This window comes from Pan paniscus, chromosome 23 (genome assembly GCF_029289425.2).
Source record: "Pan paniscus chromosome 23, NHGRI_mPanPan1-v2.0_pri, whole genome shotgun sequence".
NCBI classification, from domain to species: Eukaryota; Metazoa; Chordata; class Mammalia; order Primates; family Hominidae; genus Pan; species Pan paniscus.
In genome coordinates, this window is record NC_085927.1 from 47,494,469 (window position 1) to 47,512,188 (window position 17,720).

Genomic DNA, 17,720 nt, shown 5'->3' on the forward strand with positions numbered 1-17,720 from the left:
CTGGCAGGAGCCCCAGCTGCTACAGACACCGAGGGGGAGGCCCCTGGCTGCTCACGACTTCCTCCTGCTGTGCTCAGCCCTCCACACAACCTCGATGCTGCAGCACCCCAGAGGGAAGTCCAAGCCCAGCTTCTCCCTCCCCCCAGACATCACTCCCTTGCCTAGCACCAATCGCAGTTTGTTTGGGAGCAGACCCAGGGACCCTGAGCTGGGCCCCTGCCACTCGCAGCGGCAGCTCTCCCCCACACAGTGCTATCAGTTTTCTCCAACCAGGAGGCTGGGGTCCAAGCTTGGGCGTGGCTTCGAGGCCACACAGCTGGGAGCGAGGGGGCGCTGGTCCAGGCAGATGGGCCCTGTTGTGTGGGAGGCCAGCCCTGCGTGTGGCTCTGCAGGAAAGTGTTCCCTGCTCAGATGAGTCCAGGGAGGCTGCGCACGGTTTCTCCTGAGTAGATGAGCCCATACAGACCCTGGGAAGTCCCTCATTTAAGAAGCCATTTTCACTTTGTCTAATCTAGTGTTTCCCAATCTGAACTTGGCCGCTGAACCCTTCTCCTTAGATATAGTTGTGACATGCTGGAGAATTGCCCAGCACACCCGCCTCCCAGCGTGTGTGCTCTTTAACACTCATCAGCAAGCAAGGGGCCCCTCTCTGCTGGGCCCACACTGAAAGCGCAGGCTGAGAGCTCCTCCATGTCCGCCTTACTGCTGAGGGGACAAGAGGCATTAGCTGCACCCTGCGGGAGCCTCCTATCAGATCCCTACAGTGGGACTCCCACCCTGGCACAGCCCTCCAGACAGAGGCTGGCCCCTGGAGGCTTGCAGACACCCTGTCCCAGCCACGTGGCCTCGTTCCTGTTCCCCTCCCCTACCCTGCAGGACTCGCCTCCACACTTGTGATGTCTCCTGAAGATAACTCCGGTTGGAAGTTTCTTCTACCTGAAATGAAACCATATCGCCTGCAGCATCCACTTGGGGTGCCAGAGTCCCACCTCCAGCACAGTCTTCATTACTGGCCATGGCAGGGAGGAGTACAGGTTGGCATGGGGAACAGGTGGGACTGTGAGCTGGGAGTCTGGGGGCTGGTTCTGGCTGGGTCACTGGCTTGCTGTGTGATTTTGAGGAAGGTGCTTTCCTTTCTGGAAAAGGGGAGAGGGACTCAATGAGCTATAAGGTCCCTCTGAGGAGTCCTTGGACAAAGGAGCCAGGCTGTCAGCTTTGGAGTGACCCAGGATATTCCGGGGACGGGAAGGTGGGGTCCCTTCAGCCTTTGGACCTTCTCCCTTGCCTTGTCCTTAACCCACCCATCCTGTCAGTCATGCCAGTGTTTCCTGAGCAGCCCCTGGGCCAGCCCCTGTCCTAAGAGTTCACAAGCTGGCAAGGACTTGGGAGCCAGTGTGGCACCCTGAGAGCAAAGACATGAGGTACCACAGAAGCCCTGCATCTGTCTGAGTCTGGGGTGGGTTCTAACCAGAGGAAAGGGCCTCCACTCCCTGGAGGAGTCCTTCCCCAAATACCGTGTTGCTGCACAGAGGTCCGGGCCACTGCGCTCTGCAGTCTCAGGGGCTGGGATGCAGTGCACTGGGGAGGCGTGTGCTCTGTCTCTTGAAGGGTGACCCCCGGTGCCATGCCAAGACCAGTGGGACTTCCCAGATCTCGAAGCCCCACTTCCATTTCTGTTGATTTGGCCGAGGCACCAGTTAATTTTGGTTTTCAGCAACCGCATCACACTGTTCGTCTGTTTATGGCAGCCAGGAGAAGTGGCAAGGGCCTGGGAGCCTGCTCCTGCCTAGTCGGTTTTTTGTTGTTGTTGTTTTTACGGAGTTTCGCTCTTGTTGCCCAGGCTGGAGTGCAATGGCACGATCTCGGCTCACCACAACCTCTGCCTCCCGAGTTCAAGCGATTCTCCTGCCTCGGCCTCCCGAGTAGCTGGGATTACAGGCCTGCGCCACCACATCCTGCTAAGTTTGTATTTTTAGTAGAGACGGGGTTTCTCCATGTTGGTCAGGCTAACTCCCACCTAAGGTGATCCACCTGCCTTGGCCTCCCAAAGTGCTGGGATTACAGGCATGAGCCACCACACCCAGCCCCCAGTCGGTTTTTTGGTTTTTTTGTTTGTTTGTTTGAGGCAAGGTCTCTCACCCAGGCTGGAGGGCAGTGTTGTAAACACAGCTCCCTGCAGCCCTGACCTCCTGGGCGCAGGCAATCCTACCCTCTTAGCCTCCTGAGCAGCTGGGACCACAGGCGCGTGCCACCACGCCCGGCTAATATTTTTATTTTTTGTATAGAGTTTCGCCAGGTTGCCCAGGCTGGTCTGGAACTCCTGAGCTCAAGCGATCCACCTGCCTCAGCCTCCCAAAGTGTTGTGGTGAGCTACTGTGCCTGGTCTGCCTGGTCTCTCGACATACCCCCTCCCCCAGTCTCTTTGGGCCTTGCAACCAGGGCACCAGCCCAGCAAGGCAGGCAAGAGGAGCCCCCGGACCTGATGTAGCCTCCCATCTTAAGCCTCTGAAATGCCCTGTGAAATGGGAAGTGAGGCTCAGAGAAGTCACACATTACGGGCTGAGTCTGGGCCAGCAGTCTTGAGGTGTCTACCAGGATGGCACATTGCCCCGTACCTCCCAAGTCCTCCCCCCAGCCTCTGTCGGGCTGTCCTCTGGGGCTGGGCTCAGGGTACACACTCCTCCAGGGCTATCAGGATTAAAATGGAGTTCTCAGCCTTAGGGCCACCCCAGGATTTCCTGGAAAGTCCTTTGGGCTTGGCGAGGGAGGTGAGGGAGTTTTTAGAGCCCCAGAGATCTCACTATGCCCCTAGCTGCTCTGGGTGGAAGTCCACACAGAGGGCAGCACCGAGGGATACTACAAACAGGCAATTTGTCAAAGTGTCTAAAATGGGATGTTTCTGCTCCTGCAGCCCCTGCTTCTGACCCCTGTTACCACCACCACTCAGCTGCTGACCTCCCTGCCCACATCCTGCTCAAGCCTTACTAGCACACGCTACCCAGACTGTCCCAGGCTTTCACAGACAAATCTGCACAGAGGCTGCCAGGCCCTCAAAGCAACCACAGGGGTTAAGGCGGAGCCAAGGGCCAGCATTTCTGGAGCTCCCAGGCAATGCTGTCTGGGTCTGGCACAGCAGGAGAGCCCACGTGGGCTTAGGAGACTGTCAGATCTGTTTCCTAACTTGGCCTCTACCACTTTTCCAGCTGGGGACCTTAGGCCAGGGGCCTTGGGCTATTCACCTGTAAAATGGGGACAGTGATACCAGCCTCACTGGAGGATATGCTTTAGCACGACAAAAAGTCCCATTGTCCTAAGGCAGCTAGACACACACAGGGGTCACTGGGGCAGGAATGGGGGTAAGGGGTCTTTCCATTCCTGACTTGGCAAGCTGAATAATGATGGTAACAAGAAACAATGCAAGGCACTTTATAAGCATCTTGCATCTATTAATTCACCTAACGCTTCTGTGAGGTAGGTACTATTATTTCCAATTTACTGAGGAGGATGCTGAGGTTCAGAGACGTGAAGTGTCCCACCTAAGGTTACCCAGCTAATGACAGCCACAGTCTGGCCAGCTAGCCTCCTCCACACCCTTAAGCTCTCTCTGTTCCTGCTGCCTGAGCCACTGTGACAGGCACACTGCCGGGTCCCAGAGGCTTTAGCAGGAGCCAGCTAAGACCAGCCTGGTAGAGAATGACCCAAGCCAACAGGCCCCTGGATTGGGGAAGGGCCCCACGAGGGGTTGGCTGGGGAGCTCTGAGGTACCCCTTCTGTGTCTGCAGTTTAGAAAGGCCATGGTCCCAACACCCACTGATCAAAACTTCTGAGTCCGTAAGTCTCTGATTACAATTCCTTCTAAGGAACAGCCTATAACCCTAACCCAACCTTTGGGGAGTCCATCCTTCTACGATTCAACATCCAGGTGTGACAAGGGAGGGCCTAAAATCTACCCATCACCCAGCTAGGAGGCACAGCAGCCCCACCCGAATCCGACTCAAAGGCCCAGGGTGTCTCTCCTGCCCAGGACCCTTAGGTCTGGCTGGAGGGGAGTCTGGAGACCAGGGCAGGAGTGCGGGGCAAGAGCTCAGTTAGACTGATAATAGGGCTCGGGCAGTTTCCACCACAGCTGCGGCTACAACCCACGTGTACTGACCCCTCACCAGGCCGGAGCTGGGGCTCAGGACTGGGCAAATCTAGGAGGGACAGAGGTATAAGCCAAACCTTGCCTTCAAGGACTTTCAGACCAGCTACAGAACCAGACAAGCCCAGGCCCAGTGTGGTCTGGGCTGGAGGCTTGGCTGGAACAGCGGGGGCACCACATAGTCCAGAGACTTCCCGAGGGACAGGAAGGATGGCACCTGAGGTTCCCTTGCCATGCCACCCATAGTCACTGGCCAGCAGCCTTCCTGTTGGGAAAAGGGAGATGGGGGAGGGAACCTTGCCTGACATCTCATCCTGGCCTGAGCTTTGATCTTGGAGCCTCCCAACTTCCCACCAGGATTCCACACTCAGGTGGGCTCCCATCTGGGAGGCTCTGGCCATAGCAGGCAGCTGTTGGGTTCCCTTCTCAGCTCCTCCCACCCCCAATGAGGCCTGCCTCATTAGGGAGGAGAGAAGCAGCCAGTGAGTGTGCCAGGCCCTGGGCTAGGCGCTGGGAGTATGGAGATGTGTGGGGCCAAGGTCCTGCCTCTGAGAGGCGCCCAGTCTGTACCGGCACACAGTAGTGGCTCAAATAGTCTCAAACTAAACTGAAACTAACAAAGCAAAGTGCAGAGGGTGTGGCAGGACTCTGGGGCACACCCTCCCCTCTTCCCCACGCCTGCGGCTCCTGATGCCACAGGGGTGCAGGGTAAGGAGAGCCTACTGTTTCCTAAAGGCGCTCACATCTTGTAAAACCAGCAGTTATGCCTAACTCTGTTGAGTGGGGGGCCAAAGAGGAGAACTACTGAGTTTGGGGGCAGTCAGAGCAGCACCTACATCATTGCCCTACAAGAAGGAAGGGGGACTGAGGCTGTTTGCCAGGAGGAATGAGAGGAGACGGGCTTCACAGATGGAGCAAACTGCCAGGACATGTGGAGAACAGGGTGTCACAAACCGCTCTGGGAGGGTTCCTGGTGGCTGAGGGGTGTCACGCACCTCCCTTAAAGGGAGCTGGCAGGGGTGTCTTGTCCACTCTGCAGAATGGGCAGGCCCAGGACAGCTGGCCCATCAGACCATTAGAAACAGCGAGTCCGGAGTTCCAGGGGCTTGTCCACGGCCACACAGCAGCCCGTGGCCCCAGGAAGCCAAAGCTCCCAGCCAGTCATCCAGTGGTGGGGGGGTTTAGTTCCAGGGGGCCAGAGGTCCTCTGCGGAAGAGAGTGCAAGGCAGTATCCGCGGCAGGCCCAGAGGGGCCAGGACAGGTCAGAAAGGCCTACCCCTCTTTCGCTTGGCACCCTTTCCTCTCTGCGAGGGATGCAAAGGTTATTTATACCTCGGGCCTGCAGGCTGCGGGTGGGGCAGGCACCCTGCCTGGGGCGGGTTGCGGGCGCAGGGGCAGGAACGGGCTTACCTGCTTCCCGCCACCGGGGCTGGGCGGGGCGCTGCGGGGAGGAGGAGCCGGGCACAACCTGTGGACGGCCGCGGCCGGCGGACACACAGCAGCGGGGGCCCGGCCGGGGGTCGCCGGGGGGCCCGGAAGCCGGGGGAGAGCGAGGAAACCAACTTGGAGAGAGGAGTGACCTGGGGGCCGGGGGCGGAGTCGTGAGCGGGGGAGGAGAGAGCCGGCCGCCAGCAAGAGCCGCGCGGCGGCCCAGGAAGCGAGAGCGCCGCCCACCCATCCGGGGCAAGAGCCGCGCCGCAGGAGAGGCAGGCTGGACCGGGGGCTCCCCGGGCCCGCGACCCCCGCCGTGACCCCGCAGCCCCCAGCTCGCCCCCAAGATGATGAAGAGGCAGCTGCACCGCATGCGGCAGCTGGCCCAGACGGGCAGCTTGGGACGGTGAGTGTCACCCCCTTCCAGCCCCACTCTTACCCCGGCAGGACCTGCGGGGTCGTAAAAGGGTCGGGGGAGACGGGGGTGGGGGAGGCTGGGGACAGCTGGGCAGCCACCCTCTGAGCGGCCAGACTCCTGCCCTCTCTTCCTCCTCTCTGAACGCCGCCCCCGTCTCTCGGGCAGAGCTGGAGGAGCAGGGGTGGCCATTGGGGGAAGGGATGCCCCCCCTTACCGGATTGGAGGGGGCTTCAGGCGGGAGAATGCTCTCTGCCCTAGGACGCTGGGACTTCTCTGCCTCCACGAGTCTCTAAGTGGATGGTCCTCCTGACCTCACTTGTCCTCTCTGGACAATGGGGCAGTTCACCACCTCTGCTTGCTGGGCTGGGGAGGGAGGAGGGTCGATTAGGGCCACAGACCTGGGGCGAGGGGAGGAGATGGGTCCTGGCCTGGTGGGAGGAGGGGCCTGCCCCTGGCCTGCAGCGTCCCTTCCCCTCCCGCTCCCCCCAGCCCAGGGGCCTCCTGCTTCTCTGTCTCGTTTCTGCTTTTCCTGGACTCAGGTGGAAACATCCCCAGGTCTCCCAGCTCCCACCCCCAGTCTCTGAGCCGGTGGCACGGAGGCCGGAAGTTTGGGGAGCTTCTGAGAGCCTGTCTTCTCTGCTCCTCTTCCCCCAGCCTCAGGAGTTCCCCATTCTCTGGGTCCAGGGAGGGGACTGGGTGTCCAGAGACCTGGTTCTAGTCTCACACTGGCACAGATGCCTACATAGCCTGGACAGTCAGACCACCTTGCAGTGGGCCTTGGCATCCCCCATGTGTCCCCAGGTGGGGGCCAAGGGCCTGTGCACCCCTGCGCACAGCTGTAGCCCAGAGTGCTGTGTGACTGTGCCTAGGAGTCTGAGCTCCTGCACTTCCCGTTCTTGGGGCCAGCTAATACTCCTCATCCCGGGGTGGGCTGAGGATTTGGGAGTGGGCAGAAAAGAGGCTTCTGTGTCCCAAAGCTGGGCCCCGGGTGGGTCTCTCAGCCTCCCCTTTAGTTTCATCTGTCCGCCCTCTCTCAGGACACAGCCCTGGGTGGAGGAGGAAAAACCCATGTATCCTATTCCCACCCCCATGGAATGTGCTCTGACTGGGATGAAGCAACTGGGCCACCCAGGGCAGGCCTCAGCTGGGAGGGACAGTGGAAGCACTGGGGTCCAGGTGCCCTGCTGCGGGGAAGGGAAGTAGGGGGCGTTCTAACCCAGGCAGGCTCAGCAGAAGCACTCTCCCCCTTCCCACTCCCCGCAGCACCCCGGAGACCGCTGAGTTCTTGGGTGAGGACCTGCTGCAGGTATGTGCCTGGGCCGGGCAGGTGGGAAGGCAGGCCTGTGCAGGCTGTCGCGGAGCAGAGGGCCGGGGCGGGGACGCCATGTAGGGGCCCGGGTTGAGTCATTCCTCAAGCTGTTGGCCATGGGGTCCCCAGGGGACAGGAGAAAGTTTCCTGCTCAGGGGGAGACAGCCTCTCTTGATCCTTAACCTCCATACCTCCTTCCCAGGTAGAACAGCGGCTGGAGCCGGCCAAGCGGGCAGCCCACAACGTCCACAAGCGGCTGCAGGCCTGTCTGCAGGGCCAGAGCGGGGCAGACATGGACAAGCGGGTGGTGAGTGGGGGGTCCCGGGAAGGAGGGGCCTGAGCAGGAGACTTCCATCCAATGGGGAAGCAAGGTCGGGGCTGGGGTTTCCTTGCCAGTCTGAGAGTCTGGCACCAAGGGCATGGAGACTGCTCTGTTCCAAGGCCCCTCTGGCACTGCACTCAAGAGGCCCTATACCTTCCCCATCACCTTTACCCCACTTCCCTGTGCACCAGTTCCCATAAGCTGAGGCCAGGCTTCTGACAGCACCTGAACTTCTCTGTCCAATCAGTGCGCAGAGCAGGCTGTCAATGGGGCGGCCTCAGACGGTTTCCTGAAGGAGGTAGCAATTGAGCTGGCTTTTGAGGGATACATGTTTATTAATCAAGAGGCAGCATTTATTGGCTGGTAACCGCCAGCCTGTTACTAACATATTAGTGCATTGTCTCATGGAACACTGGCACAACCCTAGGGGCAGGCATTGCTTTACAGATGAGGAACTGGAGACTTAGAGATAAAGTCACTTGTCCAAGGTCACATAGCTAGTAAGTGGCAGAACTGAGGTTTGAACCCTGGTCTCTGATCCCAGAGCAGGCATTCTCCGTAACTCCAGATGGGGTGGGAGTGTGGGGCCATGTTTTGGAATCAGTTGACAATTCAGTGTGGCCAAGGCAAGGAAATTGGGAGCCATAGAGCGTTTGAACTCAGCGGTGGCTAGGTCAGCCATATATACCCTGGGACAGGGGAAAGAGCTCCCGCTCCCATTCTCCCTCCACCTGTGTGACCTGGGGCAAGCTCCCTGCCCTCCCTGCATCTTAGTTTCCCAGTCTGCAGTAGGACTTGGTCATTCCTTCTTGCCCAGTCAAGTGGCTTCTGGGAAGAGGAAAGGGCACGCCAGATGGAGAGGGGCTCCATCCATGCTCTCAGGGAAATGTCACCCCCACCACACCTTGTCATCTTGTTTCCACTCTCATCTGGGACTGTGGCCCTCCTGGGTTCCCTCCTCCCCTGCCCCAAGGGGCTGGCCTGGTGCTCAGGCAGGGTGGAGGGAGGCACGGACACTCAGCGCCGGCCCCACCCTCCCTGCAGAAGAAGCTTCCCCTCATGGCTCTGTCCACCACGATGGCTGAGAGCTTCAAGGAGCTGGACCCTGATTCCAGCATGGGGTGAGCACAGACGGGGCCCAGCCCTCACCTGGGGATACCAAGATGTGATCTCAGCTGGGAGGGGGTCCAGGTGGTGAGGGCATCCACATCAGAAGAATGACCAGTCTGGGGACAGTTCCCAGGTCAGTGAGGGTGGCCAGGCCTGGGAGGGTGTTCAGCTTAGCAGAGATGAAGGATATCTAGGAGGGGCCGGAAGTGAGGGAGGAGAGGCCCCACCAAGTGTTTCCAGTGGAGGTGAGGGCAGCGGGCACCTGGACCCATGGGGTGCCGTGTCCACAGGAAGGCCTTGGAGATGAGCTGTGCCATCCAGAATCAGCTGGCCCGCATCCTGGCCGAGTTTGAGATGACCCTGGAGAGGGACGTCCTGCAGCCACTCAGCAGGCTGAGTGAGGTGAGCCTGTGCCCTGCTTCCAGCCCCCAGCTTCCCCAGCTTCTGGCTCCCTCCTCCCCCAGCACACTGACCCCCCCATGCCCATCCCCAGGAGGAGCTGCCAGCCATCCTCAAGCACAAGAAAAGCCTCCAGAAGCTCGTGTCCGACTGGAACACACTCAAGAGCAGGTGGGAGCCCCAGCCGCTCAGGGGGCTCATATCTGGGTCAGCCCACAGAGATGGTCATAGAGCTTTGAGGCCCTGGCCACACCAGGAGGATGCTGTGGGGTCTGCTGAGTACAGTGTGTGTACTTGTGCACGCCTGGTCCCTAGGAGCACAGGTGGTTAGGGTATCTGTGAGGGTGTGCCCGCGTGTGTCACAGCTGGTGCTGGGGCAACCCTAAAGCCTGGGATCCTGTAAACAGTCCTGCGGCAGCCCTATTCTCCCCTCTGTGGAGTGGCTGTGATCACCAAACCTGCCACCAGGGGGCAACCCAGAGCACTCATGGCCCAGCCTGGGCAGAGGCCCCGGCCAGCGGAGCTCTCAGATCTGCAGCTCTAAATCCTAGAATCCCATGTGGTCTGCTGTATGGGGGGGACACTTGGCTCTGGACATGCAACAGGGCAGGTGACCAGCTCACCTTGGGATCATCCCCAGGCTCAGTCAGGCAACCAAGAATTCAGGCAGCAGTCAAGGCCTGGGAGGCGGCCCGGGCAGTCACAGCCATACGACCATGGCCAACAAGGTGGAGACGCTGAAGGAGGAGGAGGAGGAGCTGAAGAGGAAAGTGGAGCAATGCAGGGTGAGGGCCATGGGGGTCCCCTGGATATGTAGGGGTGGCAGGGGTGGGTCCTGGCCCCATCTCACAGGCAAGGAAGCTGAAGTTCAGAGAGGTGACACATGACTTGCCTAAGGCCACGTGGCTAGGAGCCAGCAGAGCTCCGCCATTCCCTTGTAGCCTCTTCTGTCTGTACCCCATGCATAACTTGGGAAGGCGGAGATTTGGTCTGTTCCCTGAGTCTCCATGTGTTTGTTTGCTGAGCGAGCGAGTGAATGAATAAATGAAGAGTGAATGAAAGAATGATTGAATGGTGAATAACAGGTCACTGTGTAAGGCCAGGCGCGGTGGCTTATGCCTGTAATCCCAGCACTTGGGGAGGCCGAGGCAGGCGAATCATGAGGTCAGGAGTTCAAGACCAGCCTGGCCAACATGGTGAAACCCTGTCTCTACTAAAAATACAAAAACTTAGCTGGGCGTAGTGGCACGTGCCTGTAATCCCAGCTACTCAGGAGGCTGAGGCAGGAGAATCGCTTGAACCCAGGAGGCAGAGGTTGCAGTGAGCCGAGATTGCACCACTGCACTCCAGCCCGGGCAACAGTGCGAGACTCCGTCTCAAACGAAACAAAACAAAAAACAAGGCACTGTGCTAAGTCTGTGGAGACACAGAGATGGGGACAAGAAGCCAGAAAAGTTTAAGGGAGTTCCCAGGGGCTGGCCCCAAGCACCAACCTTGGCAGAGAGAGGAGCCTGGCTGGGACCTCCCACCTGCAGTTGTGTGGCCTGGGGGAGGTCACCAGCCCTTCCAAGCCTCCTCTTCCCCTCTAGACCCCCCAGCCTCACCCAACGTAAGCTCTCCCCTCTCTGTCCCCAAGGACGAGTACTTGGCTGACCTGTACCACTTTGTTACCAAGGAGGACTCCTATGCCAACTACTTCATTCATGTGAGTCCAAGACCGGGCCCCAGCCATCCAGAGCTCAGGGGCTGAAAGCCAGAGCCAGGGGCCACTGGGGCTCTAAGATGGTGGAGGGGGCGTCTGCTCTCAAGGACCCTATAGAAGGCTCAGCTTCCCTCACTTCCGCTCAGGGTGTCCCTTCATCCCCACAGCTCCTGGAGATTCAGGCCGATTACCATCGCAGGTCACTGAGCTCGCTGGACACAGCCCTGGCTGAGCTGAGGGAGAACCACGGCCAAGCAGGTGGGGACATAGGCCCGGCGATACCACACCCCTGACCCTGCCCTGCTCGGGGCTTATTGAGAAGCTCACACTTCATCCTGATAGGTAGCAGGAAGCTGTGGATGGGTTCTGAGAGCTAGGCTCAACCTCTGTTGGAGAGGCAGCTCTGGCTACTGTGTGGAGGGTGGAGTGAAGGGGGCAGGACTAGAGCCAGGCCTGTGAGGCAGAAGGAGGCAACGGTGGCCTAGACTAGGACAGAGGCAGTGGAGGCGGGCCAATTCGAGAGATGTGATGGATGATTTCAGATGTGTGCCTGGACAGTCAGTGGCAGGTGGTACCACCTTGAGGACATGAAGGGGGGGGTGCCCCTGCCTGACTGCTCAGGGTGGGAAGGCCCTGGGCCGCTGATCTGTTTCATCCCTGCAGACCACTCCCCCTCGATGACAGCCACCCACTTCCCCAGGGTGTATGGGGTGTCGCTGGCAACCCACCTGCAAGAGCTGGGCCGGGAGATTGCCCTGCCCATCGAGGCCTGCGTCATGATGCTGCTTTCTGAGGGCATGAAGGAAGAGGTGGGGTCCCCTGGGGCAGGTGGGGAAGGAGGACTGGGGCCCTCATTCTGTCCCAAACCCCCCACTTGCTGCCCTTTCCCAGTGCCTGTAATTCCCTCATTCGAGCCCAGCTCCCCGGGAGAAGACATGGCCGCCTCCTGCGGCATCCACACTACCTCCCCCGTGTCAATGCTCACATGGGCCAAGCGCTATACTAGAAGCCTTTGCATTCCTGGCTCCATTTCACAATTTCACAAGAGGGAGACAGAGGTAGAGAGGTAACCATGCCCAGAGTCATATGAGAAGGTGACTTCTCAAACCAGGGGCTCCACTGCCACACACTGGCTGGATCTGCTGTGAATACATTGCTCCCCTGTCCTGAAGATAGACCCTAGTGGTAGCAGATACCCCAAAACAGTTCTGCGCTGCTCAGCAATCCTGCTGTGCTGGGGCCTCCTTTCTCCCTTACACTTTTTTTTTTTTTTTTTTTGAGATATGGAGTGTTGCTCTGTTACCCAGGCTGGAGTGCAGTGGCGTGATCTCGGCTCACTGCAGCCTCTGTCTCCTGGGTTCAAGCAATTCTCCTGCCTCAACTTCACAAGTAGCTGGGACTACAGGCATGCACCACCACGCCCAGCTAATTTTTGTATTTTTTAGTAGAGATGAGATTATGTTGGCCAGGCTAGTCCTGAACTCCTAACCTCAGGTGATCCACCTGCCTCAGCCTCCCAAAGTGCTGGGGTTGCAGGCATGAGCCACTGCGCCCGACCCTTTTTTTTTTTTTGAGACAGGATCTCGCTCTGTCACCCAGGCTGTAGTGCAGTGGTGCGATCCTGGCTCACTGCAACCTTCGGCTCACTGCAACCTTCACCTCCCTGGTTCAAGCGATTGTGTCTCAGCCTCCCAAGTAGCTGGGATTACAGATGCCCACCACCATGCCCAGCTAATTTTTTTTATTTTAGTAGAAATGGGATTTCACCATGTTGGCCAGGCTGGTCTCAAACCCCTGGCTTCAAGTGATCCACCTGCACAGGCCTCCCAAAGTGCTGGGATTACAGGCATGAGCCACTGCACCCGGCCCCTCCCTTCCACTTCTGACTGGGCTTCCATTTCCCCATGATTTTTCCCACCTCCTCCCAGACTTCCCAGCCCCGCCCTTTGCTCAGAATTCTAGACCTTGAAGGTTGAAGCCCGTGGACACCGTGGTGCCCACACTGCCAGCCAGACCAGCGGGGACACAGGCCTAGCAAAGGCCAGTGGCACACCCCAGGCTACAAGTGCGCCAGGGTGTCCTGCCCTGCCCACCCCTCTGTGACCCTTGCCTGCCTCCTCTCAAACCCAGGGTCTCTTCCGTCTGGCTGCTGGGGCCTCGGTGCTGAAGCGTCTCAAGCAGACAATGGCCTCGGACCCCCACAGCCTGGAGGAGTTCTGCTCCGACCCGCACGCCGTGGCAGGTGCCTGATCTGGGGAGCCCTGGGCAGGAGGTTGGGGGGAGGGGGTGCAGTGGCTTGAAACGATCCCAAGATAGCCTGGCTTTAAGACTTGATATTCTGTTGAGACTGAGGACACTCGGGTTCTTAATGTGGGGTCCATCATGAGCCCCCCAAAAATGTTTGTACATTTTTCTGGGGACAAGATGGCTAGCCTTCATTTTCTCAAAAGGGCCTACAGCCCAAAGAAACTGTCAGACCTAGACACGTTAGTGTGAACAAGGGCCGGAGGTTCCTTCTACAGGGAGAGTGGGAGAGCGGGGTGGGGGCTGCCTCTGACCCTCCCCACACCCCTGCTTCAGGTGCCCTCAAGTCCTATCTGCGGGAGCTGCCAGAGCCTCTGATGACCTTCGACCTCTATGACGACTGGATGAGGGCAGCCAGGTGAGGATGTTGGAGGAGGGAGGGGATGGGGAGGAGGAGGATGTTGGAGGAGGGAGGGGATGGGGAGGAGGAGGATGCAAAGGTGTAGCCCTGCGCTGGCTGACAGGTCTCTCCACTCCCCCCCAGCCTGAAGGAGCCAGGGGCCCGGCTGCAGGCCCTCCAAGAGGTGTGCAGCCGCCTACCCCCCGAGAACCTCAGCAACCTCAGGTGAGCCCGAGCCCGCCTCCCCAGCCTGCCGCAGAGCCAGAGCCCAGCTGGGGTCACGGACCCTGGGACCCTGGGCTTGAGCCTGGCCTTGCCACTGTATCCTAAGAAATATTACTGAAAATGCAGCTTTGATGGATTAGTCATTTATATATATAATTTTTTTTTTTTTCTGAGACAGGGTCTCACTCTGTCGCCCAAGCTGGAGTGCAGTGGTGCAGTCTTGGCTCACTGCAACCTCCGCCTCCTGGGTTCAAGCAGTTCTCCTGCCTCAGCCTCCCGAGTAGCTAGGACTACAGGCGCCTGCCATCACACTCGGCTAATTTTTGTATTTTTAGTAAAGGTGGGGTTTTACCATGTTGGTCAGGCTGGTCTTGAACTCCTGACCTCAGGTGATCCACCCACCTCAGCCTCCCAAAGTGCTGGGATTACAGGCGTGAGGCACTGTGCCCAGCCGGATTAGTCATACATTTTTATGCGAAGCATTGAAATAAATGAGACCTTGAACTTTTGAAGCCATACCGCCTGGCTTCACATGCCACCTCTGGGCAGGCCACTCAGCGTCATCATCTGGAAAATGCAGACTGTAACAGTCTCTACCCTGTAGGGTGGCTGCTGAGGACTCAGCTTGGCTCAGTGCCCACTGCAGGGTTGGCACTCAGTGGATAAGCTGATTTAACTGTGACAATGTTAAGACCATTCTGGGCGGTGTCTTTCACACTCTTTGGAAACCCTGGGCTGGAGAATTCTCAGGGCTGGGTGCGTTCTGCCCCTGGCCTAAGCCTGCCTCCGCCCTTAGGTACCTGATGAAGTTCCTGGCACGGCTGGCCGAGGAGCAGGAGGTGAACAAGATGACACCCAGCAACATCGCCATAGTCCTGGGACCCAACTTGCTGTGGCCACCTGAGAAAGAAGGGTGAGGGGCCGCGGGCTGGGGGAGGTGGCAGGAGGAAGGCAGATCCCACCCCAACTATCTGTTGTCTATTTTTCCCCGGGGCCTCGGTGTCCCCATTTTTGGAGTGGGTTGAGCAGCTCCTGTTTTTGAGGCTGCCGTGAGGAACAGGCCAAAGGGGCTGTGCAGGCCACAGGGCTTTGGAGAGAGGCAATTCTGGCATTTTGGCCAGTGGTGGTGATGAGGTGTTTAGTGGCATGGGGGAGCTGGGAGCCCAGAGATCGGGTTCTTTTTTTTTTTTTTTTTTTTTTTTGAGATGGAGTCTTGCTCTTGTTGCCCAGGCTGGAGTACAGTGGCGCAATCTCGGCTCACTGCAACCTCCGCCTCCCGGGTTCAAGCGATTCTTCTGCCTCAGCCTGCCAAGTAGCTGGGACTACAGGTGCGCACCACCACTCCCGGCTAATTTTTTGTATTTTCAGTAGAGACAGGGTTTCACCGTGTTAGCCAGGGTGGTCTCGATCTCCTCAGCTCGTGATCCACCAGCCTGGGCCACCCAAAGTGCTGGGATTACAGGTGTGAGCCATCGCGCCCCAGGTGTGAGCTGCCGCGCCTGGCCCGATCAGGTTCTACTAATAGCTCCACCCCTCCACCTTCCAGAGATGGGCCTGAGGAAGACACCCTCAGAACCTCGATTTCCTCATCTGTAAATTGGGGAGAAATCATACAAACTTTGAGGGCTTTTGCTTTGGGGAGTGAGTGATATGATGAATTGGAAAATGTTTTAGAAACTGTGAAGTGCAAGCCAGGTCCAGTGTCATGCCTGTAATCCTAGCACTTTGGGAGGCCAAGGTGGGAAGATCACTTGAACTCAGGAGTTTGAAACCAGCCTGGGCAACTTAATGAGACCCCGTCTCTACAAAAAATTAAAAAGATTAGCCAGGCATGGTGCACACCTGAAGTCTCAGCTACTCAGAAGGCTGAGGTGGGAGGACTGCTTGGGCCCAGGGAGTCAAGGCTGCAGTGAGCCATGATGGAGCCACTGCATTCCAGCCTGTGCGACACAATGAGACCCTGTCTCTAAAAATGAAGAAATAGGCCGGGGGCAGCGGCTCGCGGCTGTAATCCCAGCACTTTGGGAGGCCGAGGTGGGTGGATCACCTGAGGTCGGGAGTTCGAGACCAGCCTGGCCAACATGGTGAAACTCCGTCTCTACTAAAAATACAAAAATTACCTGGGCGTGGTGGTACGCGCCTGTAATCCCAGCTACTCGGGAGGCTGAGGCAGGAGAATCTCTTGAACCTGGGAGGTGGAGGATGCAGTGAGCCAAGATCGGGCCACTGCACCCCAGCCTGGGTGAGACAGCAAGACTCCGTCTCAAAAAAAAAAAAAGAAGAAATAATAAAATTAAAGTGTAAAGTGCAGTGCTATGTGAGGAGTCATCATTATTTACCTGGCCACAGATGGCAAGATTTCCTCCCACGTGCTGATTGCATTTGCTTGGTAGAGGCTGTCCAGATCACAACTATGAGGAAAAGGGTCCTTGATTAATTAGTGATGTCTGTCAGGGTGAAGGAAGGGGGACATTTGGCATGTGAGTGACACATTTACCATCAACTGGTGCTTTGTGGGCTTTTTGAGAACAAGGACTCAATATGATGGATCCTTGTGTCTCCATTGCCCAGCACAGAGCCAGCCAGAGAGTTGGGGTCACAAACCCTTTGCTGAGCAGATGCATCTCTTTGTCCCAGGGACCAGGCCCAGCTGGATGCGGCCTCCGTGTCTTCCATCCAGGTGGTGGGCGTCGTCGAGGCGCTGATCCAGAGCGCAGACACCCTCTTCCCTGGAGGTGAAGCTCCTGCCTGCATGGACGCCCTGCTGGGTGCCCTCCTTCTGCCCTGCTCCCTCCCCTGTAGCCCCACAAACTCACCATAAGTCCAGGAGGAAGTCTGAGCCTCAGTTTCTCATTTTTACAACGGGGATGGTCTGCCTGCTTTGTGGGGTGGTGGTGAGGCTCACACGGGAGTGGGGAAGCTGAACATGGTCCAGATGGGTTCAGGGGAAGGGGAAACGGTCCCCGCCAGTGGAGCGAGGAGCCTGGCGCGGTCTCTGAGAGCCGTCTCCGCTCCTTCTGTCTCCAGACATCAACTTCAACGTGTCAGGCCTCTTCTCAGCTGTTACCCTCCAGGACACAGTCAGTGACAGGCTGGCCTCTGAGGAACTTCCGTCCACTGCCGTGCCCACCCCAGCCACCACCCCGGCTCTGGCTCCGGCTCCAGCTCCAGCCCCAGCCCCAGCCTTGGCTTCAGTGGCTACCAAGGAAAGGTGAGGACTGAGGGGCTTGAATGGCTCCTGTGGTACTCCCACAATCAGCCTGCCTGAGGCACCATGTCTCAGAGCTGGAAGCTGAATTTTTGGAAATGTAATTATTAGTGTTTTCATCGCAAAGACCGGATCTCCTAGTTTGGAGAGGGTGGGGCGGAGACTCAGAGGCGAAATTTGTCTCAGCCACTGATGTGTGCCCTATTCATCATGTAGCAATTTCCTGAGCACCTACTATATGCCAGGCTTTGTTTCCAGTCCTAGGGAACTCGAGAGATGATCATTTTGGAATCTGTAAATACCTTCCAGGTTTTTTTTGTTTTTTTTTTAAGACAGAGTCTCACTCTGTCGCCCAGGCCAGAGTGCAGTGGCACAATCTTGGCTCACTGCAACCTGTGCCTCCCAGGTTCAACTGAGTCTCATGCCTCAGCCTCCCGAGTAACTGGGATTACAGGTGAGTGCCACCACACCTGTCTAATTTTTGTATTTTAAGTAGAGACGGGGTTTCGCCATGTTGGCCAGGCTGGTCTTGAACTCCTGGCCTCAAATGATCCACCCACCTTGGCCCCTGAAAGTGCTGGGATTACAAGTGTGAGCCACTGCACCCAGCCTCTTTTTTTTTTTTCTGAGATGGAGTTCATTCTGTTGCTTAGGCTGGAGTGCAATGGCGAGATCTTGGCTCACTTGCAGCCTCCACCTCCCGGGTTCAAGCAATTCTCCTGCCTTAGCCTCCCGAATAGCTGGGACTTCAGGCGTGCACCACCATAGCCGGCTAATTTTTGTATTTTCAGTAGAGACAGGGTTACCCCAT

The 17,720-nt window shown here is 57.8% G+C and overlaps 1 protein-coding gene across 4 annotated transcripts in view; it reads left to right on the top strand.

The window, feature by feature from the left end:
- The first annotated feature begins 849 nt into the window (after window positions 1-849).
- LOC100968722 (chronophin) overlaps window positions 850-17,720 on the top strand; it is a 32,257-nt gene continuing 15,386 nt past the window's right edge. Inside the window, exons 1-16 of one of the 4 annotated variants that reach the window (XM_024927094.4) lie at window positions 850-5,978; window positions 7,254-7,296; window positions 7,502-7,606; window positions 8,666-8,742; window positions 9,022-9,133; window positions 9,225-9,301; window positions 9,771-9,915; window positions 10,767-10,835; window positions 11,000-11,090; window positions 11,496-11,641; window positions 12,963-13,074; window positions 13,413-13,494; window positions 13,621-13,701; window positions 14,498-14,614; window positions 16,339-16,436; window positions 16,729-16,912. In XM_024927094.4, the coding sequence (XP_024782862.2) occupies window positions 5,920-5,978; window positions 7,254-7,296; window positions 7,502-7,606; window positions 8,666-8,742; window positions 9,022-9,133; window positions 9,225-9,301; window positions 9,771-9,915; window positions 10,767-10,835; window positions 11,000-11,090; window positions 11,496-11,641; window positions 12,963-13,074; window positions 13,413-13,494; window positions 13,621-13,701; window positions 14,498-14,614; window positions 16,339-16,436; window positions 16,729-16,912 (1,598 nt within the window). In that variant the 5' untranslated portion in view covers window positions 850-5,919. Of the gene's footprint in view, window positions 5,979-7,253; window positions 7,297-7,501; window positions 7,607-8,665; window positions 8,743-9,021; window positions 9,134-9,224; window positions 9,302-9,770; window positions 9,916-10,766; window positions 10,836-10,999; window positions 11,091-11,495; window positions 11,642-12,962; window positions 13,075-13,412; window positions 13,495-13,620; window positions 13,702-14,497; window positions 14,615-16,338; window positions 16,437-16,728; window positions 16,913-17,720 lie in introns of those variants that run through there. The other 3 variants (XM_055105661.2, XM_024927095.4, XM_034948940.3) reach the window with 3 other exon arrangements.